General features: G+C 46.1%; 1 protein-coding gene and 2 long non-coding RNA genes across 9 annotated transcripts in view; 2 read left to right on the top strand and 1 right to left on the bottom strand.

Annotated features, from left to right (window-relative positions):
* Nucleotides 1–26627, top strand: part of LOC127038749 (uncharacterized) — a 51718-nt gene that overhangs the window by 20271 nt on the left and 4820 nt on the right. The window lies entirely within an intron of this gene.
* The window catches only part of ACOT7 (acyl-CoA thioesterase 7), a 105621-nt gene that overhangs the window by 77418 nt on the left and 1576 nt on the right, over nt 1–26627 (bottom strand). The window contains exons 1-3 of one of the 7 annotated variants that reach the window (XM_050931608.1): nt 21707–21808; nt 14890–15007; nt 6722–6878 (exon numbers count right to left, since the gene is read on the bottom strand). In XM_050931608.1, the coding sequence (XP_050787565.1) occupies nt 6722–6878; nt 14890–15007; nt 21707–21783 (352 nt within the window). In that variant the 5' untranslated portion in view covers nt 21784–21808. Of the gene's footprint in view, nt 1–6721; nt 6879–14889; nt 15008–18603; nt 18753–21706; nt 21809–26627 lie in introns of those variants that run through there. The other 6 variants (XM_050931609.1, XM_050931611.1, XM_050931613.1 and 3 more) reach the window with 6 other exon arrangements.
* Nucleotides 21561–23884, top strand: LOC127038751 (uncharacterized). The gene is made up of 3 exons (XR_007770792.1): nt 21561–21688; nt 22168–22298; nt 23402–23884. It is a non-coding gene; the product is annotated as an uncharacterized LOC127038751 (long non-coding RNA).

Genomic DNA, 26627 nt, shown 5'->3' with positions numbered 1-26627 from the left:
AGTTCCAAGCTAGCACCAAAATCATCCTGGACCTTCTTGCTGCCCAGTCTATTCTTCAAAAAAAAACAAAAAAAAACAGCACTTGCTGACTTCAGGGCTACTGAGGCACAAATCACTCCAACTGTGAAGGAAACAAGTGCTATAGGGTTTATTTGACCAATACTTATGGTAGCATTTCATTGTTTCAAAGCATTAGGTGAAATAGCCAAAGTGTATTAAGAGGAGTGAGAAGAGTTGCTCTAGTAACTTTAGCCTGAAATTTTACATCACATTCACAGCACGGCGAAATCACTTAAATATCAATACAATCAATAAAGGTAAGGTTTCACGACTGTTCCACATACTGCAAGTCAACAAGCATCAAGGCCAGTGGCTCATTTACAGAGCTGTGGGTTATTACTATGGACTGTTAGCTTCAGTGTAGATGGCCCAGACACAGCTTTTCCTGGAGTACCACGGCATTAACACCAATGGTAGTGCTGGCGTACATGAGGCATCGGGGGCAGGCAGCTTTCTTCCCTGAACCACATCATCTAGCCTTGCTATGAGCAGAGTTAAATACACCAGTAGGAACAGTAGTGCCTTGTCTATGCTGGAGATCCTATCGTAGGGCTGTCCAGTGGCAGTGGAACCAGTGGGAAATTTTCAGAGAAAGTGCAGTGTAGACACGGTCTTAGACTCAATGGAAGGTGAGCCTATTCAAGACTATTGAACTAACCTGCACAAATTGTTCCTTAGCAGTAATATCCTGTCATCCTAGAACACCTCTCATGAGGCTCTTCAGCTCCTTTTAAGATGTATACTAGTTAGGGTCCAGGTGAGCAGTATATGAAAATACATTCAGGACCTGCTAGCTTAGGTCCTAAATGACGGCTACAATAATAAAAAATTTAGTATTTATAAGAGGTTTCAAAAATTTTCCCTAGAAATAGTTTGATGTCTGGATGTAAGCATTCTCGGTACCTCCGAGATGGCAGCACTGTGACAGAACAGGAAAAACAGAAGGTGAAAGCGAGCAACTAAGTTTTTACACTCCTCTCAAGTTGGGTAGCGCAGACAAACTGCGGCAGTGGTGATACAAAGTGTAGGTTTTTCAAATGCTTTTCACTCTGCTCAGCCTGCGTCAGTGAACATGTTACTTTGCAATCCATTGAGCAATGGAGCAAGAAACCCCTCTCAATATAAAAGATGCTGAGAGGCTTCTGAATGACTTGCAATATGAAGGCAGCACAAGACCAGGGAAACTGACTATACAGGTGGAACACAATCCCACAGCATGCCACTACAGGCACAAGGGAAGGGGACAAGCCATGAACTGGATAACAAGATGCTCTAATATGCTGCATCACAGACACAAAAATCCATAGGTTAACATTTAGAGAGGGAAAACAACCATTAGTTTCTCTTGATCTGTTTCACTGGAGGGACTGATAGGTTTGCACAGGTCTGGAAGGGTATGACATTAACGAAAGGTGTCAGCTAACAATATCTGCTCAGATTAGCCTCCCAACCCTCAGGCAGGCTCAGCCTCAGTGCTACAAGAGGCAACAGGAGACAAAGGGTATTATACAAACAAGATTTATTTCATCTAGTTGCTCCCTTTAAGCGCTGCAATTAGAATAAAAAAATTCTGCTCTGCTCAAGAGTTAGACCATTGCCTCCAGACCTGTTACTCAAACAGAACATTGCATCAACTCGCACCAAGCTCAGATCCAACGCTAGACTTTGTTCTCCACAACTGTTCACATTACAAGATTGAGTAGCCATTTGTTTGCCAAAAAAAACTTGCTTAAAAATGGAAATGATTTGACAACCTTTTGACGCAGTTTAAGTTTAGTACTTTGCTTCTTTTACAATCAAATGATGTCAAATCTAATCTATTTGTTATCAACAGCTTAGGCTGACCTGCAATTTCCACTAGTTTCCTCATGCAAAACCAGAGATTTAAATATTTTTGCAGTTTGAAGTCACAAGATGATGAAACCTAGGGGCGAAACATTGTTTTTAAAGTCACATTTTGCTGACAAACTGCTCCTTTAAATTGTCAGTCTAAAGTCATTGTACCTAATTGCAAAATTTACTTTACAGGATTTTTTTTTTCCACCCTGACACAAGTACAACGCACATCTCTGAAAAAATTCACTAGAATAAGTATCCACCTTCTAGAGAAGTGTGGGGGCTGCAACAACAGAACTGATGCTAAATCATGGTTCTGGGAAGAGGGGGTGGCTCCAAGAGACAGGGCTGGGGGTGGATTAGTCAGACATCAAACTATGGCAATGATCAAGACGAAAGGAAAGTGAGAACAGGAAGACCCGCCCTTCCAAATGGAGTTACTATGTCTAGCCACAGGGGGAGCCCAATGGGGATTGCAACTTTTCCCTTCCCTTAGCCCTACACTGGGATGAAGGGGTGGTCACCCCCATTGGGCCTTCTTGCTAGCACACACCCAAATCCACACAGCCCTGCTGCTATTTCAGCTCAGTTATCGACTGTAGTTTGCAAACTGGGCTGTTGTCCATTGCGAACTGTACCGCGATCACCTGCATTCCAGCGAGAAGGCCAAGAGGCAGCAAGTTTTCAAGAAAGCTGCAGACAAGCATTGGTTGTACCTGTGCCCAGCAGGCCAGCCAGAGCCTTCACAGCCAGGCTGCTCTCTTCACTCCCCTTATTCCCCGCCCCCATTCATTCATTCCATTAACAGCCAGGGTCAGGCCAACACTAAGGGTTAGAAAGCTAAGAGGTCTCACCTGAGCCAGCAGCACTTCATGTCAGGCCATTCAGAATCCCCAATGTACATGCAAGAGACAGCAGTTTCCCAGGAACATGTGTTCCATGTAAACTAACTGTAGTATTAGACAGAATGCAGGAGCTTCTGCACTGCTGAGCTCCTCCCCACCCAGCCACCCCGCTTTAGGGCATGTCTTCAGGGTTGCAGCTTTCGGTGGGGATTCTGGGCACTGCACTGTGCAGCACCAGCTGAAGGCGGAGAGTTTCCAAGGTAACGTTAGAACAGATAAGAGCGCCCATCTACTGCCAGCCAGGTGCAGCAAGTGACAAGGCAGGAAGGACATAATCAGCCACAAGCTCTCAGCTCATTTTAATAGTTTTCCCCAGAAGCTTTGAGTGTGAAGGAGCCTTCAACAGTTGGCTGGTATCAGGAGATTCTGACATTTGGGTTTGAAAATTGTTGCGTTTTCCCCTCATTCTTCTATATTGGAAAGAGACCTGTAGGACTTTACCAGAGAACACTGGAACATTCCAGAGCACACACGTACAAACAGATTAGGATTAACAGAAATCTTGGAGTCAATTATAAAAAAGTCACTTCTCAGAGTGCAAAGATGCCAGGTCTGTAGCACCACTGCCGAGAGATTCTGACAAAAGGAGTGTTGTGCCTATGTCAACGCAAACACCAGTTTAAGAGAAATATAAAAAGCTTATGTATACAGCCATCACAACCTCCTGCAGTTGCCATGTGGGAAGATGAAAATGCGTTACCATGGTTACTACTGCCTGGGAAGAGAATATTCAGCTCAAACCACAGCCAAAGGTTCATCCTGTTAAGCTAAAGACACCATCCTGATTAACTAAAGCGTGATGGTGCAGCCAAGTCTGCAGAATTAGTATTTCTTCTAATAGATCAGAACAACCCTGCCTACAAATTTAAATCAACATACAGTGATTGTTCGATTTCCAAGAGCATTGAGTGCAACACAAAGAAGGGACGTGGTACCTACTCCAAACCTAATGCAGACCAAACATGCTGATGCAGATAGCAGATCAGATGCCAGGGCAACTTAGAGGTGGTGAGAAATCACACACTGTCGTTGACACACAGCATAGATGGCAGTAATTTTTCCTGCCCATCCTCCTCTCATCACTATTAAAATGTAAAACTAAATATTTACCGCGTATGCTATCACCTCTCAAGAGGTCTAATTAGACACACAAGTTGAACACTAAGAGCACACCACCATGCGGGACTGCTTTCTTCAAAGGAACAGTAAATTCTAAAGAAAATCACAGCCCCACATTGAACTGCAGTCTTCTTTTGTGACTACGCATTTAAACATCACTGCACTGAGAAAACAACTGCAACTAGAGCCAAGTGGAGTTCTGACAATTTCAGCAGCCCAGAAGATGTGTCTGATGTTCACACACTTGGCTTAGCCTGAACGGGCACTTCCCTAATGGTTACATAGACACTGATTGCTAGATGCTCTTTATGTAGCATCAAACTACATTTAAATACGTCAAGCAAACTTGTCAGGGCTAGACAGACTCGCAAAGCACAGGTATCACCCCCCACTGTGCCCCTACTGCAAGTCAGGCAGGCTTAGAAAGAGAAACAAAGAAAGCTTCCTTCTCCACCAATGAGGAGAAGATTCTTACTACCAGGAAAAAAAGCAAGAAACAGGTATTCAAAACCCAAGAGATCACTACACCTGAACCAGGCAAGAGGGAGAAGACAAAGCCACACTCCAATCACTTTTACAGTAAAAGAAGGCTTTCTTCAGAGTTCAGGGTTTTGTAAAGCACTGCTCCCCTCCCACCCTGCTCTAGCTTGAAGTCCCAAGCTGACTTCATCAGCCATGTTATTCTTGCCACATGGCCAGCATGTTCTGCCAGAGTAACTCACTGCAAAGCCCATCTGTACAACTAGAGACACCGTAATATTCTCCTTACAGTTGTAAAATCATTTATTCGGTTACTTCACAGCCCACACAACCAAAGGGGCCTGACTTGCATGGCACATCTTTCTTCATAGACACAGCACTAAGTCTTAACTGTCATGCAGAAGTATAATGCTGACATTACAGCAGAACTGCCATCCTGCCTTCTAGAGAGGTGTGTGTGGGGGGGGGGGGGGGAGTAATAGCTTTTATTGGACAACTTTTGTTGGTGAAAAGAGAAGCTTTTGAGCTACCCAGAGCTCTTGCTCAGGTCCCAGGTCTGGCCCTTGTGTCTCTAATATCCTGGGACCTACATGGTTACAAGACTGCAAACCACCTTGTCTTCTAGGCTTTTATCTAGTTATCTGCTAGCTATAGTCTTAGATTGTGTCAGTATCACTGGCAACCTATCTATCTAACAAGAATAGACTCAGGATGACCCTACAGCACGCTGCTACTGTCATGCTACATCCTAGTTCTTCCTTACCACTGAAGATAGGTTGGAGCCTTTCCCAGGAAAACATGAGCCAGAAAAAACTTAATACTGGTTACAGAGCTTTCCCCATGGACTACACTAGCACAAGAACATAGAAGTCATTCTGTCTTGGGGCTAGTTTACCACTAGGATTGCTCACACAAAATATGCCTTTGTTAGCTCAAGCATCTTCATTCTGAAACTTGAGGAGATTGCAGAGGCAACGGCAGAAGTTATCACTGGACAGCGACACTGCTGGAACCATGGATAGTTCCAAGACGTTAGCTTGGCTACAAGACATGGTTAAGGTTCCAACTATGCTACTGCTTGGCATCATGTTGTAACTAAGTCAGAGGACAGCTACACATTTACCAAACCTCCTGAGGTGTATATATAGTGTAGGCAGGTCCTTATCAGAACCTTTTACACGTATTTCCACACCCTGCAAGGAGATCCCTTCCTCCTCTCTCTGGCTCTCTGTGAAGCCACCAATGGCAATACGGAGCTTGCCACAGACCCCTATTTAAATTGCTTCACAGCCCATACAGATTCCACACTGGCCATAAGTAAAGGAAAAACCTATCACCTAGGGAATAGCTTGGCACCAGTGCCAGAGTGCTGGGAGCACTCAAAGGAGGAAGAACTGGGTTTATGTGATTGCTCTCCTCCTGCAAACATGGACTGAAGCACCCAGGAAACCCTGACTGGTGCGTTCTGGGAACTGCTCAGGAGGCCTCAGTGCAGAAACGTAGCGATGACACGAAGGTTACACGGATCCTAGCAAGAGTCTGCCTGGGTATTGTCCAGAAACGCTGAACAAGTCAAAACTGCCCTTTCGCTCTTCGCTGAACTGGCCTAGCCACCTGGAAACCAGCTCTGTAATTATCACTGCACAGTTTCCAGGTAGAGGCAAATCAGGAGGCAGCTACTGCATAATGGCCCTCACCTCCGAAAGGGGAGTTCACCTTTCCCAGAGCACCCGAGCACAGACTGCCACAAGCTATCCCGCTAGACTTCTCTAGAGAGCCGATCCCGGTTAGAGAAGGTTAACTTAGCTGCTCATTACCGTCCAAGACCTTCCTTACCAGGCCATTCAGCCTTTGCCTGTTAGTCTCCAGATTCATTACCTAGGTTCCCCTTGCTCCAGGATCCCCTCCCCAGGGCGAGCTGCTTGGGACTGGCCTATCACATCTCATCACAGTGTTCCAAGTGCGCAAGGGAGAGTCCACACCACCTGAATGGGACTGGTAGATTACTACCAACGATGACAGATTATCAGAGAAGGATGTTGTCAGACAGATGGAAAACCCACACAGCCATCCAGTATTCAGTTGCTGATTAATAGACAGACAGAAGGAGCTGGGGAGTGCCCATCGTTTTTAATTGGCTTTGCAGATGTGAAACAGAGAAGAGATTTTTTTAAAGGTACCTCAGTACAGAGCTGGAAATCAGGCTCCTAGGGCCCCATAAGGCAAGAGCAAGACTCCTGACAATTAATCTACTTTGGGGAAGTTTGTTCATTCCTTGGGAGAGCATGAAGCAAACGGAACATGGCAGCATCAGAAGTTACCTGTGAGGATGTTTTCAGAGAGCACGTTGACTTGAACTTCCACGGAATGTTTGGAGGTGTAAGTGATTTCTGCACTCACGTGAGCCACTTCGCCAATGCACATGGGTGAGAGGAAGTCTGTACGCTCCACACGGGCCAGCGCAGCCACACAGTGCTCCTACAAAGTGCAGACAAATCATGGTGAGACAGTGTCTAGTGCACCGAACCCAGAATCGTAACACCAGCTAGACCCAATGGCAGAGGAAGAGCGTGGAATACCTCTGAAAGGCAGAAGCTTGTCACTCCATCTTCACCACACACCATATTAAGGTAGGATAACTAACTAGGAGCTCTTTACAAAGTCCTGCACCATCCACAGTGCTGCTAAGGGCTCTCTGCACTTCATCAATGCAGACTGATGAACAACCAGTATTGGAATTGGGAGTGGGGACAAGAGACCCTCTGTTTAATTGAACCAGACTTCCCACTATGAGAGAGACTCCACCTGAATTACAGACTTAATCTGATCTCCCATCATTATCTTGGTCCTGGCATATTCCAACCCTTTAGAACACAGCCAAAATATAAAATCAGTCCTGGCTCAATCTTGGCAAATGGTATCTCAGTCCAGCAGAAATGTTTGATTTAGGTTAATCCTTTCACTCATTAAACACAAAAATAAAAATGTTCCCTGTCCTGGGACTCTGCCAAACATTCCTTGTTTAGTTAGGGGGATTGTTTTTCTGGGTTTGGTTTTTGTTTTTTAATTCTGGCTCAGAACTAGCTTTGACCTAAAATTTACAGTTGGACTGAATTTGGTGGCTGCTGAATGAAGAGATTAAATAAAATTCGTGGACTCTGTGCACACAACTCAAGTTTTGTTTTGCCACTGAGTTATCAATATTTTTATAAGAGAAAGAACTAACGGTGCGAACAGGTGCCCAATGTAACGTAAGTAAACATATGTTTAAGAGAGGATGCCTGCATGCTACATGTTTACCAGAGAGCTGGAAAGTGTAAATACACTTAAACCCTTATGATCTGCAAGGGGCTAGAAGGGGTTCTTCTAATCACAGAGCATGGAAACTAAACAAGCCAGGGAAATCAAGGTGCTTAGAGAGACAGAGGAACACAGAAGCCTACCCCCATTGAGCCAGTCAGGGGAACAGACAAGCGTCATTTTGCTTTACTATTCAGGGGGTTTAAGTTGCCACAATTTATACAATAAGCCATCCAGCCAGCCTCAGGAGCCTTCCTGGAGCAGGCACATGTAGAGAGGAATAGAATTCACTCCTCTGGTTTTGCTCAAAAAGCCCTATTCTATGAGCAAAGTGAGGGGCTGCACTGCCACCTGCTGGCAACTCAGTAAAGGAAAAGGATTTTGTAGAACTGACAATATTTTTATTTGGCCAAACTAAGAAACACCCACTGACTGTGGGTGCTAAAATGGAGACTAACTTTTCAGAGGTGCTGCAAGCCTGCAACTAACATGGGACCCAGCTGGAATTGTGGATGCTCAGCACCTCTGGAAGTCAGATCCTAGGGCTCAAAAGGGGTATCCTAAGATTAAGGCACCCACAGAAAGTCTGGATCTTAGAATTGTGAAACTGAACTATCTCCACCTCCAAGAGCAAGCTCAGTCACCTAGGAGTTACTAGCTAATTCCTATTGCCAACCTCAGAGCCTGTCCTGCCTTGCGGTAAGGAGATCGAGAATCACAGAATCTCAGGATTGGAAGGGACCTCAGGAGGTCATCTAGTCCAACCCCCTGCTCAAAGCCAATCCCCAACTAAATCATCCAAGACCTTCATTTCTACCACAGCAGTTTTGTCTGCACTTAAATTATCAATGTCATCTGCATACAGCAACCTGGGTCCAAATGCAGGCCTCCATCCCCCATGAGAGAAAGACTCATGCTACACCAGATCCCACCAGAACCTGTGTTAAAAAGGCTCAGCTACAGGCCAGGCGGCCCCTGTTAGTGCTGTATAACTAGGCTCGGCAGAACCCCTTTTTTTTGGAGGGAGGGGCAATTGATTATTTTAATTTTTCCAATACAAAAATTCTTACAGTTGCAAAAAAATGAAAGGGGTGGGGTCAGAGCTGGGGTTAGGCAGAGCTCACAGCAGGGCTACAGAGGGTTCCCAGCACTGACAACAGGGCTGAAGGAGGCTCCCTCGTGACAGAGGCTGCACTCATGCTGACTGTTACCAATGAATTTTTTCATCCATTTCAGCGTGGGAGCTGAAATTGACGTTTATATCAAACCCTGCCAGGCCTCTGTCTAACTCGTCTCAGCCAGCGTTCATTCAGTGCCACTCTGATTTCTGAGATTCTCCAAGCCCACTGCTAAGGCAGCCTGCTCTGTGCATGCATGGCCAGCTGTCTGTGGGAGCAAGAGACCAGTTGGGGGAGCTGGTCAGGCTTTTAGAGCAAAGATGACAGACGAAAGTTGCTTAAAGAAAAAAAAATGTGAGTCAATGTCACTTTTATTAAAAAACACTTAATGAAATGAATAAAGCATCTCTAACATCAGAGAATAAAGCAATACAACTATCAAATCACCAAGTTAAATTCCACTCCAGTACCAGAACTAAGCCAAATTAATGCTAAAAGTCATCAGTCCTTATAGAAATTCTAGGAAGGCGTCTTCTGTGGTTGCTGCTATTTGGTTATAGACCCCAACTAAAGAATGTTACCAAATATATAATATGAATGGTTAAAAATCTTAACGAGGAAACCAAACCCTCTAACGTCTGACCCACAAGACCAAAGAATTATGAAGCTTTCTTCTTAGACTTTATTTTGCGTGACGGCTAACATTGCCCTCCTATCCCCCCACCATACAATATTATAATATAGACCCACAGAACATGTTTGATAAGGAGAAGTTTCACAACTCATTAAGCAGACAGATAACATCAAGTCTCAGGATATTTAGATACAGAACACACTTTAATAAGTTCCCTTAGAAGACAATATTCAAGTTTTTAAAAGCCCTAGACACACTTTCAGGTGCTTGCCTGGTGTGGATTTTAGGGATGGTGTCACACACAGGCCTGCACACAACCTTTTAATTCTAGGGTCTGGAAGTGACAGCAAAGGGGAAAAGATGAAGATAACAGAATTCAGCCTCTTCAGCTCTCGCAGGTTCCTGGACATGGAGAGTAGGAGATGGAACTGCAGCCAAGGAGTGAGATGCTGGTGTTCCGCTGGCACAGTGTTTCTTGCTAGAGAGCGTCCCTCCGGGGCAGGGAGAGATGGGTCACAGGCTGGCATGGCTCATTCATGTCGTGACTTCCTCTCTGCAAGGAAATCAGTCTTGGAGACAGATTCCAGAATCTCTCTCAGGTGTTGACTAAAAAGGCTTCTTGGCCTTACCCTTGATTCTTACAGTTTGCAAACTTCCCTTGCAGCACCTCCCTCCAAGGCCTTCAGACAAAATCAGGTGCAAGGCAGACCTTGTGGCCAACAAGTTAGTCCAATCAGGTTTCAATCAGACCATCCTAGAAAGCAGCAGTTCGGAAAAGGCTCACAAATCAGCAACTTAAACAAATATTCAGAGTTTTACCACAGACACACTATGTCTGACTACACCCCCTCCCTGCAAAGACAAAAATCCAAATACTTGAGGCCACTTTCGAGGAAAGCAGCAGAGTCTTAAAATGACATTATGTCACCAGTTTATGGAAATTCAATATACCAATAGCTAATTGGAAAAAGGCTAGCAACAAAGCCAGTCACTCAACATTCCCTCATCAGCAAAGTTCAAACTGATCAGTTTAATCATCTCTAGTTTCTTCTTCCACCTTCCTATTGTAGAACTGGGCTGTATGTCAAACAGTTTATCTGAAATCTTCATCTCACCAGAGGAAAGTTACTTTGAAGTCTACCAAGATGAAACACAAACTTTGAAGTGCTGTATAGGATCAGTATTCCTATAGAAGCTAGTTGCCTCCAGAGGAGAGGTATTTTGGAAGTGCAGGGGGGCAGATCAAGCTGCTGTACATCTTTCAGAAAAAGGGGCCCCATTCAGATGCAGCCTAGGAGCTGCATAGCTCCCATGTTTAAACAGAAGAGGGGCGTGCAGTCAGACTCTGAGCCTATAACTGGAGTCATCCAGGTAGACTCATGCCCACCTGGAGCCCCCATGAAGTCAATAGCAGTGCAAAGATCCACACCCACAGATTAGATTGCAGAATCAAGCCCCATGGGGCAGGCTGCTCCATTGGCATCTAGCCAAACAGCTCCAAGTTCAGGCAGGTTCAGGAACTGCAGAGCCCTTGAGTTGCCAGAGCTAAGATTTGGTGACTAGGACATGCTGCAAGGAGCACCTTCTCCCTCTGCCCCACCTAACACGCTCTGGGCCGGTGCACTAAGTGAAGGCTGGGGAGACACTAGGAAGATGTTTCCAAAGGAGGCTTTGCTGGGGCTGAGAAGGGTTGCTGGATGCTTGTTTGTAGTCATGTATTTTGTTATCATTTGTAGGTTTACTTGTTTACACTTTATTAGTCTCTACAGGCCACAATCAGGAGCAGAGCCCCCTCCTGCAAGGACTGATTCACCAGCAGAGCAGGGCCTGCCCTGAAGTAGCTAGCTAGCTGCCTCCTCTTAGCCTGAGGGATAGCTCACTGGTTTGAGCATTAGTCTGTTAAACCCAGGGTTGCGAGTTTGATCCTTGAGGGGGCCACTTAGGAATCTGGGGCAAAAATCAGTACTTGGTCCTGCTAGTGGAGGCAGGGGGCTGGACTCAATGACCTTTCAGGATCCCTTCCAGTTCTAGGAAACAGGTCCTCTTAGCCTGGAGGGAAGAGGGGCAGGGCTAACACAGTAATTAAGAAGTCATTCAATTACATTAGCTGGCTAAGATGAGACTGCTCCAGTTAAAGTCAGAGACAAATAATCAGCAAGACCCACAGGAAGTCTCTAGCTAGCAATTCCAGACAGCGTTTCCCTTAGTCATGACAGGCCTCTTAAAAACCTGTAGTTATTACTTTTCATAGAAGTGACTTATGGCCTCTGAGAGTATACACAGTAGTGATCAATGCTACAAGACACTGTAGCTGGGCAAAGATTGTTGAAGGATATAGTAAGAGGTGAAAACTTTATATTGTATTTGAGAGTGACTAAGAACCTGTAGAAATTATATTGTAACACAAAGATAGGCAGAGTTATGACAACATCTCAGGCATGTCTACACAGAGACAGCCAGGAAAGTTATTCAGAATTAACTAAAAGTACAAATTTGAACTAGATAAATTAAACCACAATAAACCCACGTAAACACTAATCCTTTTAGCTTTTAATTGACTCTGAACATGAATTAAGCTAAACTGAAGGAAGTTTACCCTTCTTTACATTAGGTTATGTAATTAATTTAAAAGCAACATAGGCTTATAGAAAACAGACCATGTCACACTGGCTTGATATATTTTTCTGATGCAATTATAAGTTTGGCAGATAAAGGTGATAGTGTTGATGTAACAAACTTCTGTAAGGTATTTGACCTAGTACCAGGACATTTTGATTAAAAACTACATGATATAAAGTTAACAGGGCGCACATTAAATGAATTAACAATTGGCCCACGGATAGGTGTTAATGTAACTGTAAATGGGGAATCACTACTGAATGGGCATGTTTCCAGTGGGATCCCACAGGGATTGGTTCCTGGCCCTACGCTATTTAACACTTTTATTGATGACCTGGAAGAAAACACAAGATCACTGATAAAAGTTTGCAAATAACAAAAATTGGGGGACTGGTAAATAATGAAGAGAACAGGTCACTGACTCAGAACGATCTGCACTGCATGGTAAACCAGGCACAAGCAAACTGTGCACTTTAATACAGCTAAATGTAAATGTATACATCTAGAAACACAGAATGCAGGCCATACTGACAGGGTGGGAGACCCCGGGAAGCAGTGATGGAAGAAGATTTGGGGATTGTGGTGGATAATCAGCTGAACATGAGCTCCCAGTGTGATGCTGTGGCCAAAAGACCCAATGTGATCCTCAGATGTATAAACAGCGGAATCTCAAGTAGGAGTAGAGAGGTTTACTCCTGTATTCAGCACTTGTCTGACCGCTGCTGGAATCCTTGTCCAGTTCTGGAGCCTGCAATTCAGGAAGGATGTTGATAAATTGGAGACTGTTTCAGAGAAAAGCCACGAGAATGATTAAAGGATTAGAAAACCTGCCCTTCTATTGACACTCATGGAGATCAAACTAAACAGAGACAGTTAAGGGATAACGTGATGTACCTACATAGGGAACAAATATTTAATGATGGTCTCTTCAATCCAGCAGAGAAGAGTCTAAAACCACTGGTTAGACGTTGAAGCTAGACAAATTCAGACTGGAAATAAGTTGCAAATTTTTAATGATGAATGGCTGACCACTGGAACGATTTCCCAAGGGGTCATGCCAGATTCCCCATCACTGACAGATATTATGCAGAGGACAGCAGACCACATGCACTCTGTAACAAGTTATGGAAACATCTCTGCTAACAGCAATTTAAAAGAATAGGAATGTTCTAAATCCGACAACACTTCTCCAAGAGTGAAGATTACTACATTCCAATGGCCAGGGCATTGACCAATAGCTTATTTCCCCAACACCCACCTTTGAAAGGTGACAAAGGTACCTTGAAGTCTAAGACAGCCCTTTAAAGACCTCAGAAGACAGGCCCTTTTGGAATATCAATAGAAAGATCACAGATAAGCTGCAAGTCTTTGAAGGTATCAGTCCAGTCTGGCTTTGGGCGTACCAGTTCTCTGTGAAATAGACACAGAACTTCTGTTTCTGAAGTGGAAAGAGAAGAGGCTGAGTGTGAGAGAAGTACAGTGCTTCTCTCTCCAAGGCCTTGTCTACACCACAAAGTTGCAGCGCTGGTGAGGGGGTTACAGCGCTGCAACTTAGGAGGTGTACACATCTGCAGGGCATTACCAGCGCTGCAACTCCCTGTTTGCAGCGCTGGCCGTACACCCGGTCGAACCTTGGGTGTAGAGGATCCAGCGCTGGTGATCCAGCGCTGGTCATCAGGTGTAGACACTCACCAGCATTTTTCTTGACCTCCGTGGAATAAGCAGGTATCCCAGCATACCTGAGGAAGCCTCTCTGGTAATCAAGCAGGTATCCTTCCCCGCGGTTTGCTCTCGCGTTCCCCGAACCCCCCTGCAAGCAGGTCTCCTTCCCCGCGGTTTGCTCCGGTGTTCCCCGAACCCCCCCGCAAGCAGGTCTCCTTCCCCGCGGTTTGCTCTCGCATTCCCCGAACCCCCCCGCAAGCAGGTCTCCTTCCCCGCGGTTTGCTCTCGCATTCCCCGAACCCCCCTGCAAGCCGCCCAACAGCGCTGCAGTGTGGCCACATCTAACACCACTTGCAGCGCTGGTTGCTGTAAGTGTGGCCACTCTGCAGTGCTGGCCCTATACAGCTGTACTAATACAGCTGTAACAACCAGCGCTGCAAAATTGTAGATGTAGACATACCCCAAGAAATCTCAAAGCTTGGGAGGTAACTCACTATCCAAGTGTGCTCCTCAGCCACTCGCAAGTTTTAGGTCTTCCGAACTATAAGGAACACAGGGCCATTCATTTTTAAATGAAATGGAAAGAGGAAGGAAATAGGTAGTTTCACCCATAGCATGCCAATAGAAAGTGCTGCTGACATCTGAAACTTCCCAGTGTTTTCCACTAGATGGTATTTCTAAAGAAAATGACACCAACGACATACACGATCAGACAGCTGTCTATGTACACAGAGTTAAGGGCCGGGTTCCTCACTCATTTACTGCCTTCGGACTGATCATGCAAGAAACAGAAGCTAAGGCTGCATGACTAAGTGAAGAGAAGCCGGAAGTGCAAAGGTGAAGGTTCCAAGAGCAACACAGCCACAATAAACATCCTGTACAACATCAGACACATACAAACGTCATCATTTACAGAGAACACCCATGGGAACGGAAAAGGCACACACGCTATATGATGTGGGACACTAATGTCAGTTGCTGCAATGATTTTCTCCCATCCTTGAAGTTCTCTTGTGATTTTCAGTGGAACATGGACAGAATTATTTGGGTCCCTTCAAACTTGTGAGTAAATAACATGAGGCTGGGCAGTTTTACACTGACCCTGTGTCAACAGTTGCAGCTGGAATGGACATGCTCTGGCCGCAACAGTACATACCCCTGACTGGGAATTGCAGTGCCGGGTGCTGATGATGGCACCTGCCTCTTCGATCATTTTCAGGATGGTCCCCCCATGGACGTTCCCTGCGATGTTTGCATCATCCGGACGCATTATCCTGCAATGAATGAGGAAAGATGTAATATCTGGAGAGCCAGCCAGAAGAATGTCACAGCACAACTAATCCCTTCACTTGCCGTCCAACTCCAGCCACGGTGCCTTCCCCAGCAAGAGGAAAAGTGCAGCAAGCCAGCCCCTGAAGTGAGCACAATCTAACCTGAGACAATAGGAGTGAAGGCAGCAATTCAGAATGCGGTGGATGGGGCAGGCCAACACAGCTTCCTGTGAATTTCACTTCCTGCTTCTTTTACAACTAATTTAGTGCTAGTGAAAAAGGCCAGAGTCCCAAACAACATCCTAGCCCTCCTCACCCCAACCCCATTTGTCAGAGGATCTTGAAGTGCTTTACAAAGTAACCTGGCATGTTCATTCAGTACAATCCCCATTTCACAGCAGGGTTAATGAGGCCTAGCCCCATACCCATTAGTGACAGAGGTAAGAGCACCCAGATGGCTTAACTCCCATTCCCCAACTGACCATGCTCCCATCCCAAGAGTTGGGGGGAGTTTGTTTCTGCTTCAACATGATTCCCGACAGACTGTTCAGAGAAAACAAGATCCCTCAAAAACAGCAGCGCCAACAGGACAAGCAGCCTCCGTCAAAGCCGACAGGTCAGGTACACAGTTGTCAACAGGCCTCCCTGAAAGACCATCTGTCCACACTAGGAGCATGGCCCAAAGACGACAATGGTCAGCAGGAACAGCCACCTCACTCCCACCAAGTGGTGTCAAGAATGGCTTAATTGTGAGCAGAGGGGACCAAAAGCATCAGCAGCACCATGTCCTACCATGACTTAGCCTCACCCTCCATGACAAGGCAAGTGGGTTGTGACACACTGACAGCAGAGCTCAACAAGCTGGGGGGGTCACTGCAGCAGTGCGGAATTCCGAGAATGTGCATTCTGTAGAAAGTCACCTATAGGTTTCACAATGATGTTTAGAGTCTTTGCAGCACACAAGTAACCCCAACTTAGCAACAAACTCAGCTAGGTGCTTTTTCCATCACACCTTTTAGACGGACCATAGTGGTGGACCATTCATTTCATGAGTCACCCAGAATGCCACTACATAACAAGAAAGTCCCACTCCTCCACATCCTCCCAGGGAGGAGAATTCCAAAGAGCTGTCAACAGAATTGCCCCTGTACTCCTGCAATCCAGGGATCACAACTGCTGTACTCATCCCTGCTAAATTTAAAACACTGCAAAGTAAAATCCATGGTAACCATATCTTTTCCCCTCCCTTACCATAACCATGGTTACCAAACCACAAAGCCATGTTAGAGATAGTGTGTCAAACATGGTGATGGTCAGGAAGTTTCATACACACTCACTCAGCAGATGTGATGAATCAACAATTCAACCTGGTTCCAGGCAGCAAGAGTGTGATGGTCTCTCACCATAAGCCAGAGTGAAGTCAAACGTGGCATCCCCTGCAGACTTAAGGGTAACGGAGCAGCCTCCCTGGCTTTCTGTGCCATCACTCTCTTCAAACCCCAGCTGAATGCTCACCTTCATGAGGTCTTAGACTGATCCTCTCACCAATGCTGTCTCTGCACCAGGGGCAGCAGACCCAGGGTAGAGGACAATAGGACCCTCCCCCCACACTATGGAAATACTGTGGGGACTCCGCTCCTGCATAAACTTGTGCATACCGGAGAGGGGCAAAGGTGAGAGCAGGACCCAGAGGGGCTGGAGGAGCTGCCACAGCACTCAGGAGTGAGCCAGGGAGCAGGACCTGGAGAGGGCCCGGGAGCAGGTAAGAGTCCCTGGGATGACACTCCACCACTGGGAGCCAGCAGCCTATCAACCACATACACCCACCAGGTCTCAGTACCTCCCCTGACTCCTCTTCCTATCCCTCTGGCTCCCATTCACAGGGAGCCTCCTCCCTGACTGCTCTGGACTGTCTAACACCTGACCTGTCACCTCTCAGTCTGTTTGAAAGCTCTTCAGGGCAGGAAACCTCTCCCATAGCCTGATGTAGTGCCTTAAAACAGACTATCACCTGCACAGCAGATCAGCTTTTAAAGACCCTGAAAAACTAAAGCTGTACCAAACACCACTAGCAACTTCAGCATCTCATTCGATGATCAGACTTCTGCATGATGAAGCAGATGCAAGCTGCGATAGCCAGTTCCAGATAGCATTATCTGGACATACCATATAAAACAGAACAGTTATTTCTCTTTTTACGAACTGCTTAGCCAGCAGCTTTATTACTATTATACAAAATGATTTCCAAAAAAAGTTCTGTTAAAAGAAAACTAATCCACTTGACTAACTGTGGATTACTGGGTTGATGGGTTTAGGAGGCAGGGGACTATCCCAGGGCATGGCTGGGTTAGGCCTCAGGTGCAGAAGTCAATTCAAGATGCAGTTACTTCTCTGCAATTTGGATCATATATACTGGAAAGACAGAACCTTAGAGGGATGGACCATTGGCCCAATCCAATCTGTTGCAACACTTCCTACATTCATAGGAATTAGCATAATGCAATAACAGAACAAACCGACTAGCAAAATATTTGCTACTAGAGCAGCAGCTGGTGTAGGGCACTGCTAAGTCATAAAGAATTGAAATAAAGTGCAGAAGACTTCCAAACCCACAGCAACTGCATTCTACAATTCCAGCTGGATTTCAGTGCCAACAGTCTCTTATAAAGAGCTGTCCCCTTTGAGGCTGAGAGCAGGATGAATAACTGATTTTTTTTAATTTACTGTCAGTTCCAAAAAATTCAGGTCAAACCAAGTTCAGATCTTTTGGGAATTTTCAGCACATCAAAAACAATCAATTCTGGGTTGAACGAAACGAGTGACTGATCCGAAATATTTTGTTTCCGGGTAATTTTAAAGGACTAGGTTCAGAAACCAGGAGGTGGTGGTGCCTGGCATATAACCTTTAGTCCAGTGGTTAGGGCACTCACCTGGAGTGTGGAAGAGCCAGGTCCAAATCACCAGGCTATCGTGCCCCTCACTAGCCCAATGACTATTCAAGTATTTTATTTGATGCACCCTCCCCACACAGAATGCCCAATAGTCTGGTGGTCAGAGCGCTCATCGGGGGGGGGGGGGAATTCAAACGGGGGGAGTGCCCTATGCCCTGGGCTAAAGGTTGTCAAAAGGGCACCACCACCACCACGTCCTCTGGCTGGGGCGGGGATGGAAACCAAGTCCCCTTGTGAATCTAGTTCCTCCTTCCCCAGCTACTTGGGAAATGTGTCAAATTCACAAATACCTCCAGGTCAACCAAAACTGGTTAACTGGGAGGCAAATAATCTTAGTCTGAAAAAACCTGCCCAGCTCTCGTGAGCACATGGAACAACCCCCTCCCCCACACCCCGCCAGGTATAGATTATATGGAGTCTGACAGTCTAATCTGCTACAGCCACATGGCCTCGAAACAAGGCTGCTACAGACAGACAACTTCCTCCCTGAGAGATCAGCTATAGCTAGATTAGTCCCGACTGCTTTCACTGTTTGTCGTCCTTGCCTAGGAGACTCACACATCGTAGTTTTCACTCACATTCCCCAGTTACTAGGCAGCATTCAGACAAACACACACCGAACACAAGAGAAGCATAAACATCCCATACCGGATAAGCTGACAGGCCATCCTCGTGTGGAACAGACAGAGCCTTTAAGCCTGTGTGTAACCCCCGGGCTCGGAATTGCACTCATTCATGATTTGCTTCACACATCACAGCTGGTGATGTCATTTCTGCTGCTCCAGCTCAGCCACAAATACCAAATTAAGAGCCTAGCAGCTTCCTAGGTTGCTCAATCAAAAATAAGAAGATGGGTCCTTAGCCAATCAGAATGACTAGTTTAAAACTAGCTGTGATGGAAATCCTTATGTTATAAATAATTACATGAGAGAGTCACTCCCCAAAGCTGCTACCTCCCGTAGGAAATCCTGTCCCTACTGGACTCCAAACAGCTGGCTGCAGTGCTGAGCACATTGCCTTCCCAGGGAAGGCAAACAACGACCTGACAGGAGGCCTCCTGGCAAACTCCTACACATTTCCCAGAGCCACCACCTCTTTGCACCCTGAAGTTGAGTTAAAAGCCCTGCTACATTTGCCTCTGGGGCTGCTTTGATGGACGAATAGAAATCATTGCCTGTTTGAGTCCAGTCCGCTAGCTCTGTCCTCAGCCTGCAGATCCAGGGACAGAGGTGTGAAGGCTGCAGGACTACACAGGTCACATTGGGTCCTCAGCACCAGAGATCCATGTGGAACAGGCTCCCCACATCCATGTGCACAGAGCACTGGCTTCCTCCATTCTAAGAGTTATGCCCCCTGCCTGGGCTATTCTTGCTACAGCAGTGGATACTGCCCCAAGACAGCAACCCATCCCAGTTCTCAGCATTAAAGGGGTGCAGGGAGAGGATCGAGGGACTGGATCAACAATATTAACGTTCTTTAAAGGCTACGTAGAGAGCAGACACTCATAGAAGGGACCTGGATTCCTCACATTCTCTGTTTGATTTGAAGTCCAAGCACTGCCCTGTCAGAACAGACCATCAGCCCAACTAATCTAGTATTGGCCACTGCCAGGGGCAAGGAACCAGACAAACACACACACGACACCATGTCAGTTTTACTAGTCTGCAAGTTCCTCCCCGGCCTTGTGGTGAGGCACCAAATGACAAGTCTCCACAAAAGAATTCACCCCTCTTAGACTGGGCTTGATCCTGCACGGAGTGAAGCTCCTGCCACTCCTTCTGATGCCGATGTTCAGCCCCACAGCATCAGACTCTCATGAGACAAAGGAGCAGCAATGAGGAAAGAGCAGTTTCCTTTTCCTAGCTTGCACTCAGCAAGAGGAACAATCTATTGTGTTCAGCCACCAGTAAGCTTCCTTAAACCAGGGACAGGCAACCTACAGCTCATTTTCATGCAGCCCACGGGCCACACACGTTCAATTCACCTGCCGGGGAGTGCTGGCTCACCCTGCTGTTTCAACACACACACACACACACACACACACACACCCCCCTCCTGGGCAGGTAAGTTGAACACGGGTGGCTTGCCATTGATTTTTTCAGTAGGTCAATGGCCCAATGCAAAAAAAGGTTCCCCACCCTTGCCTTAAACTCACCCAATAGTTCCAAGTAATAGGTGACAAGTTTGGAAGCAAAGTTTATATGGGCATGGAAGTAAGAGACAGGCTTTTCACAAAGGCTACATGAAATTAATCATTTCCCTCTGCATCAGACTAACTGACCAAAAGAAAAAAAAATTTGTTTGTGCAAAGGTCCTGCCTAGCTAGAAAAACCAGTCCTGCTAGAGCAGGCGAAGTGATGACGGGTTTAAGGGCTTCATGTCAAACATTTCCTCCTTCCTGTCATTTTCTAGCAACTTCATCCCACACCTTTACAATGGAAACAAAGCCTGGGCTACACCTAACACTTAGGTCACCCTAGCTACTTTGCTCATGGGTGTGAGACGTTCACACCCCTGAGGCTTGGTCTACACTACAAGCGCTACAGTGGAAGAATTCTCCATCATCCCAGCTACATGAAGGGAGGATTTACCAAAGTGACAAGAAAAACCCCTTTCATCGCTGCAGCAAGGATCTACAGCACAGCTCCAGCGCCATCACTGCGCCACTTCTAGTGCAGACATGCACCAGCCTTCAAGTCCTCTTACATAAGGAACGAGCTAGATTCCAGTTGAACACAGTACCACGTGCAGCTCGATCTCCTTAGTGAGTCCTGTCTGCAGAGTCTACTCAGCTCTTTCCCGTGTCATGGGTTTAACCAAAAAGCTAAAGAACTCTAGACTCTGCGAGAGCCCGAGGTATGTCTGAGACAGCAAATGAGACTAAGGTCATTCTGCCTGGACGCAGCAATGCTGAGAAAGTCACTGGATTACACAGCACTTCTCATTTGTTAATCTGTACCTCTCGCGTGACCCAACAATTTCAGTTCTTTGATGTTTGTGCAGACTGGCTGGACACCTGCAGTATCAGAGTTCGGAAGTCAGCAGGGTGGAGTCGAGCAGTAGAACTGCTTGTAAATACCTCAAGAGTCTCCATTTCACAGAAATGTTCTAGCAAGTTTAGCATGAAACCACAGGAAATTACCCCCTAATCTCAGTTAGAGTCCCTACCTTGCACAGCATCCTTGTCACAGGCAGTGACCCCTGCTGCTAAATGCGATGGAAAAACAAAGCGGCACACATAATCCCACCTCCCTCACCCACCTTGGAGAGAGGCCTGCTGATCTGATAGACAGTGTATTGAATTAGCTACCTGGAAGTCTGAGGGCAGCTGCCGACAGCTCACTTTCTCCATCCCAGTTGTTCCAATCCTGCTCCTCAACCATTTCATATCCATGAATAAAGCTGTACAAACAATTGTACGACTACAATAACCAGTTACAATCTGCCATAGTCCGACTACAATTGCCATTTGAGAGCCACCAAAAACAGAAATTCAGTGTCACACTTTACAAGGCAAAAGACCAGACCAACCTATATTTCAGAGTATTGTTGGCTATATTAAAGCAGTCCGTACATTTTAGAAACTTAATCCACTTGTAACCTTTTCTCTGCAGCTCTACCAGGCAACCCCAAAGGAAGTTCCCACCTCAGCAAAGCTAGCAGGAGCCACAGGAAGCTGCTGTAGGCATCTCAAACAAGACCTCCAGTACCTGGATCTCTCAATGAAAACTAGGTAACTTCTCCCACTCACCTTTTGGGCTTCATGTTAATATGCAAACGTTTCACTCCTTTCTGAAGGGTACGCATAGATAGCTGTACCTGTATCATTCTTGCATTAGATCAATGACCGATTTCAGCACAGGAAATGCACGCAAATGAAGTCTTAGAGAATTCTGTGGTTGAGCAGAGCCCTTATCTGTTTATGGGTTATCACATGAAATTGTGTATAGAACATTCCAAGTCCTCCATGCAGACTATGTATTTAGAGATTAATATGTTTTGCTCTAGTCAGATCTTGACAATACATGTCCTGGGAAGAGAGATTCCTCTGAAGCTAGACAAAAGAACTTAAAGCAGCAGCAAAACATATTTTACGTATTTATGGGGGGGGGGGTAGCTTTCACCATCTATTTCCTTGAGAGGGGAGAGAAGCAGAGAGGGTATTTAGACAAATGCTTTTAACTTAGATTTATTTGTAACAATTTTCTTTAGACTACATAGAGAGATTGTCCCCCTCCATATCACTGCACCTAGAAGATAAGCGTCCATCATTCCAGGGGAGAAGGGAGCAGAGATCCTTTGGAGCCAGAAGACCCTTCCAGAGTTTAACAATGTGTAGATCTGTAAGTTCAAGCATTTTGGTGTGTATTTTTTTGTGAAAAAGCTATTCGCAAATTTTCGCTCCAATGTAGTTTTAGATGGTTTTACACACTGGCATGAGAATTCTTAGTTATAGCCCAGTAAGCCACACACCTTTGTTTTCACAAACAGAACAAAGGATGGATCATTACACAGTGTTTTATAAAACATGCAAGTTAAACCAAAGTCTCATTTACACCGATGAGCCAATAATGCAGATTCCATTAGTCACTGGACTTTAAGATGCTGTTTTTAACTTCCACTCTGCTTCATACTGGCTGACCTCTTGAGTAAGACTGAAAACATTTTGTGCTTCTGTAAATAACTATCAGTTTATCATCAGAGCAGCCAGTGCCAAGAGGTGCAGGTTCCTTTCCTTCTTGTTTATCTGTTCCGTACAGTCACCTCTGCTGTCCAGGACATGGCACAGCCCATTAGAGGTGCTAGAGGGCTCTATATGCGAGTCCTGAGACACTGGAAACACTGACAAATGCAATGAAGTGTTTGTGCCACCGCACCAGTGGCCCCTGCTGTCACAAAAGGGAGTGGCCATGTATAAAGCATCACACAGGATGCAGCGCAGGGCACGTGCTTATCTCCCTCCAGTGGGGATGGATCAGCAATCTTTCAAAAGAGCAGTGCATCAGTCAGCCTACAAATGCTAGGAGCATCTGTCAGGGGCATAGCCACCCAGGCCTGAGCAGGGGTGCAGTGCTGCCGCAGCGGCCCAGAGCATTCCTCAGACACCTGAGATGCAGGACGGAGCTCTGTGCCGGCCCTTCGGAAAGCTGCGCTCCAGCAGCTCTGCCTTGCCATTGTCTGAGCCACCCCGTGCATGCGCCGAGCTCGGCAGGTGACGCCCTGTGTCTGGGGGCAACAGGGGAGAAGATGAGCTAGCACAGTTTGTCATTGCCCAGCCACCCAAAAGTTGGGGTCCCCCAAATTTCCACTCCTAGCAACACCAGTGTATCTTTCACCTTGGGGCACCTTATTAAAAATAGGGGGAAGTTTGCTGAAATAAAAGAACCTAGACTCAAACTACTTACTAAGCGAGACCAGCAGCAGCATGTGATTTGTTAAGGTCTAGGGCACAAAGATCACTTGCTGGACCATCCTGGATAGACAGGACACTAGTATCCAGTACTGCAGCTAAAGAATTAGCTCAGCCCGTTTCCCCAGTGATACCTGCCAGGAAGAAACCTCCCTCCACATGCAGAGCAAAATCAGAATCTTACGTGTGGTGACTACATTTAAGCCAACTGTCCTAGTAGCATCTACACCGTTTCTGAGGAACTGACAGGCTACACTCTGAACCACTACAGCTCAATGCACCGCCACCCTTTTCAACAGGAGATGAAGGTCTGGCCCTGGCCTTTTAACATAAATGCAATTCATAGTGTGTGATGGAGTAGGGGCTGTCTGTGTGGGGAATGAGAGAGCAGGGGAGGATTTTAGGGGATGGACGATACCGGAGCCTGTAACCTGAGCTAGGTAAGGGAGGGGAAAGGTCAACACCTTTGCCCGGGAAGGAGGACAAAGGAAGGGAGTGGCAGGAGGGAAGCAGTTTGAATTTGGGCTTGGGGCTGTGTGGGCAGAATTCAGGGTATCCTAGCTAGGATTCAAGCACCCTGAAAGCCCAGAAGGACTCAATGGAGGGGTCCTGACTGCCTGCAAGCTCTGCTGTAACCTGTGTTCCTGTTGTCCAATAAACCTTCTGTTTTACTGGCTGGCCAAGAGTCACTGTGGGTCCCAGGAAGAGGGGTGCAGGGCCGGACTCCCCCACACTCCGTGACATAGTGTGGCCATGCACATAAACGAACCTGGAGGACACCTGAAGCAGAGATGGAAAGCCAGTCTCCTACTATTAATCCTCACAAACCCCATCTGCACTCCCAGCAGGCCCTCTACTTCATCACCCTCATTGTCACCTGGCCTTCATCAGCTACTGCCATTGCACATACGTTGGAATAAGAGACATACTGGATGTGTAAGATGCCCACAAACCTTCAGCAAAGGGCCATAAGGGACTCAGGACATTTCATTCCAGAGCCTACTGGAAGAGCTCCCCAAAGCTAACTAAAGGTAATGTCAAGCAGAGTCATTCCTTGTGTTAAGATGGAGCACTGCCAGGTTAAAAATCTCTTAAAACAAGTCTGCTCCCCTTAGACTACTGAAATCAAGTTTTCAGGACCAGTCCCTTTCCATTGTTTATGATGCCACTGGTTTATGTTCTCCACCTCACTCAGATTTACCCATAATTGCTGATTAGTTAGTTTCACTTTTAGAGTGTCATCAGTGTTGGTGGTGCAGGGGCAGGGATAGCTCAGTGGTTTGAGCACTGGCCTGCTAAACCCAGGGTTGTGAGTTCAATCCTTGAGAGGGACCACTTAGTGATCTGGGGCAAAATCAGTACTTGGTCCTGCTAGTGAAGGCAGGGGGTTGCACACAATGACCTTTCAAGATCCCTTCCAGTTCTAAGAGATAAAATTAATGGAGATATCCTCTTTTCTTATTGCAGGGAAACATCAGCAAACAGTTTTATTGTACTGGTGTTCCCATATTAACAGTTTTTATTTATTTTATACACCCAAACCTCATCCGTGACTCAAAATGGACCCTGACCCTTTAACAGTACAATACCTGTGTGTAAAGCAGCAATTCCACTGAGATTTGTAATAGAGACTAGCATGGTTTGGCATGAGAGGGCATTAATCCAAGAAAAGCTTCTCCACCCTCCCTACTTCCAAGAGCTATTGACATGCTACCAGCAGCGGTTAGACACAAAGTTCAACACACACAGCTGAAGCATGGAGTCCAACATGCAGAGAACGTGCCAGCAGCTTAGTGGCTGCAAAAGTTATACAAGAAGTTTATTCACCTCCAATGCTCCCAGTGCCACATTGTAAATACCTGCAAGGAAGGGGAAAGTGGCATTGACAATGTACCTGCTGCACTGAGATAATGCTGAACTCCACCCATCCTGATCAGTTTCACCCTCACTCCCCAGCTATGTTTGATCTGGGAACAAACTTGTGAAAATACTGGGATTCTTTATACCAGCAGGTGCCATTCTAAAGATCTCAGCCAACTTCACTATCAACAGCCAAACCTGTACCCCCTAAGTTAATGTATACTCCCCAGGGCTCCCTTTCACTTGCATGACAACCCTCAGTGTCATTCATGTCCATTTTAATCAGTGAATTATTGGCCCAGTTAATAGCAAAGTTCATTTATAACCAGTACTGTTCTCCCAGCTACTTGCCCACCAGATGCCCTGGCTTCCTTCAATTGCATCAGCACTATATTGCTTAGGTTTTGTCAGCAGTCGGGGCAGGGAGCGTCAGTCATTTTCCCAGCTCCTGGGAGCAGTTCTCAGTACATTACAGCCATCCCAATCCTAACCATTGGCATCTTGCTTCAGGTGTGCAGTAGGCCAAGGGTAAATAGGAGTTAATGAAAGGATGCCAGGTCAGATAGGGCTCCCTGTAATAGGGAGAACGTCTTGGAGGGGGTGGTATTTTTAAAAGATCATCCTTTAAAAACAAGAAGAACAATACGCAAATGTTGCAGTTTAACAGTTATCTTGATTATTCTACCAGGGCAGTGAAATGGCTCCACTTCCAGATCATGGAACAAGAGATCCCTGAATAGTTCCCTTCACCACTGTTGCACTAAGAAGAAACTTTGCAAGAGCAAGAAGGGGGCAACGTAATGGAGCATGCTGAACTGGGTCAGTCTTTAGTGAGAAGCAAGTTCTATTGATCATGGTGGGCATGTCTTTTGCTTTAAACCTACCCCAGCACTCCCCACCATACGGGCACTCAAGAAAGCCTCTTGGCAGGAACACCCGTAACCCCTGCCACAAAATAAACAGATCCACACAATCCTGTTCACAGGAGAAGGGAGAGAAGCAGCCAGGTCTAGGATACCAAGATCAGCTACAGGAGCAGCCGGGAGAGGTAGCATTGTTTTTGCTATAAACTGATGCCATTTAGTTGCCTGGCATTTAGATACCAAGACAAGAGGCATTTAAATCAAATCTCATCAATAATGTTTATTTGCTTTTACCTTAGTCACCCTCAGACTCCTGCAGAGACCACTTCAGGAACACAGCTACAAATCAATGCCTATGGATAGGCCACAGTATGTCAGTGTTACAGCTACAGAAGAAAAACATGCTCCAAACTGGGCCAACATCAACATGTACCAAATGGGATACAACTGTAAACACACAAAGTGAGACCATCTTACACAAAATGCATTTCCCTTTAGTACTACAGTCACACAACTTCATCGGACTTTACAACAGCAAA

Source organism: Gopherus flavomarginatus, chromosome 21 (genome assembly GCF_025201925.1).
Source record: "Gopherus flavomarginatus isolate rGopFla2 chromosome 21, rGopFla2.mat.asm, whole genome shotgun sequence".
In the NCBI taxonomy this organism is placed as follows: domain Eukaryota; kingdom Metazoa; phylum Chordata; order Testudines; family Testudinidae; genus Gopherus; species Gopherus flavomarginatus.
The sequence above is the reverse complement of the archived record's forward strand: the minus strand, read 5'-3'. Positions and strand labels throughout refer to the sequence as shown.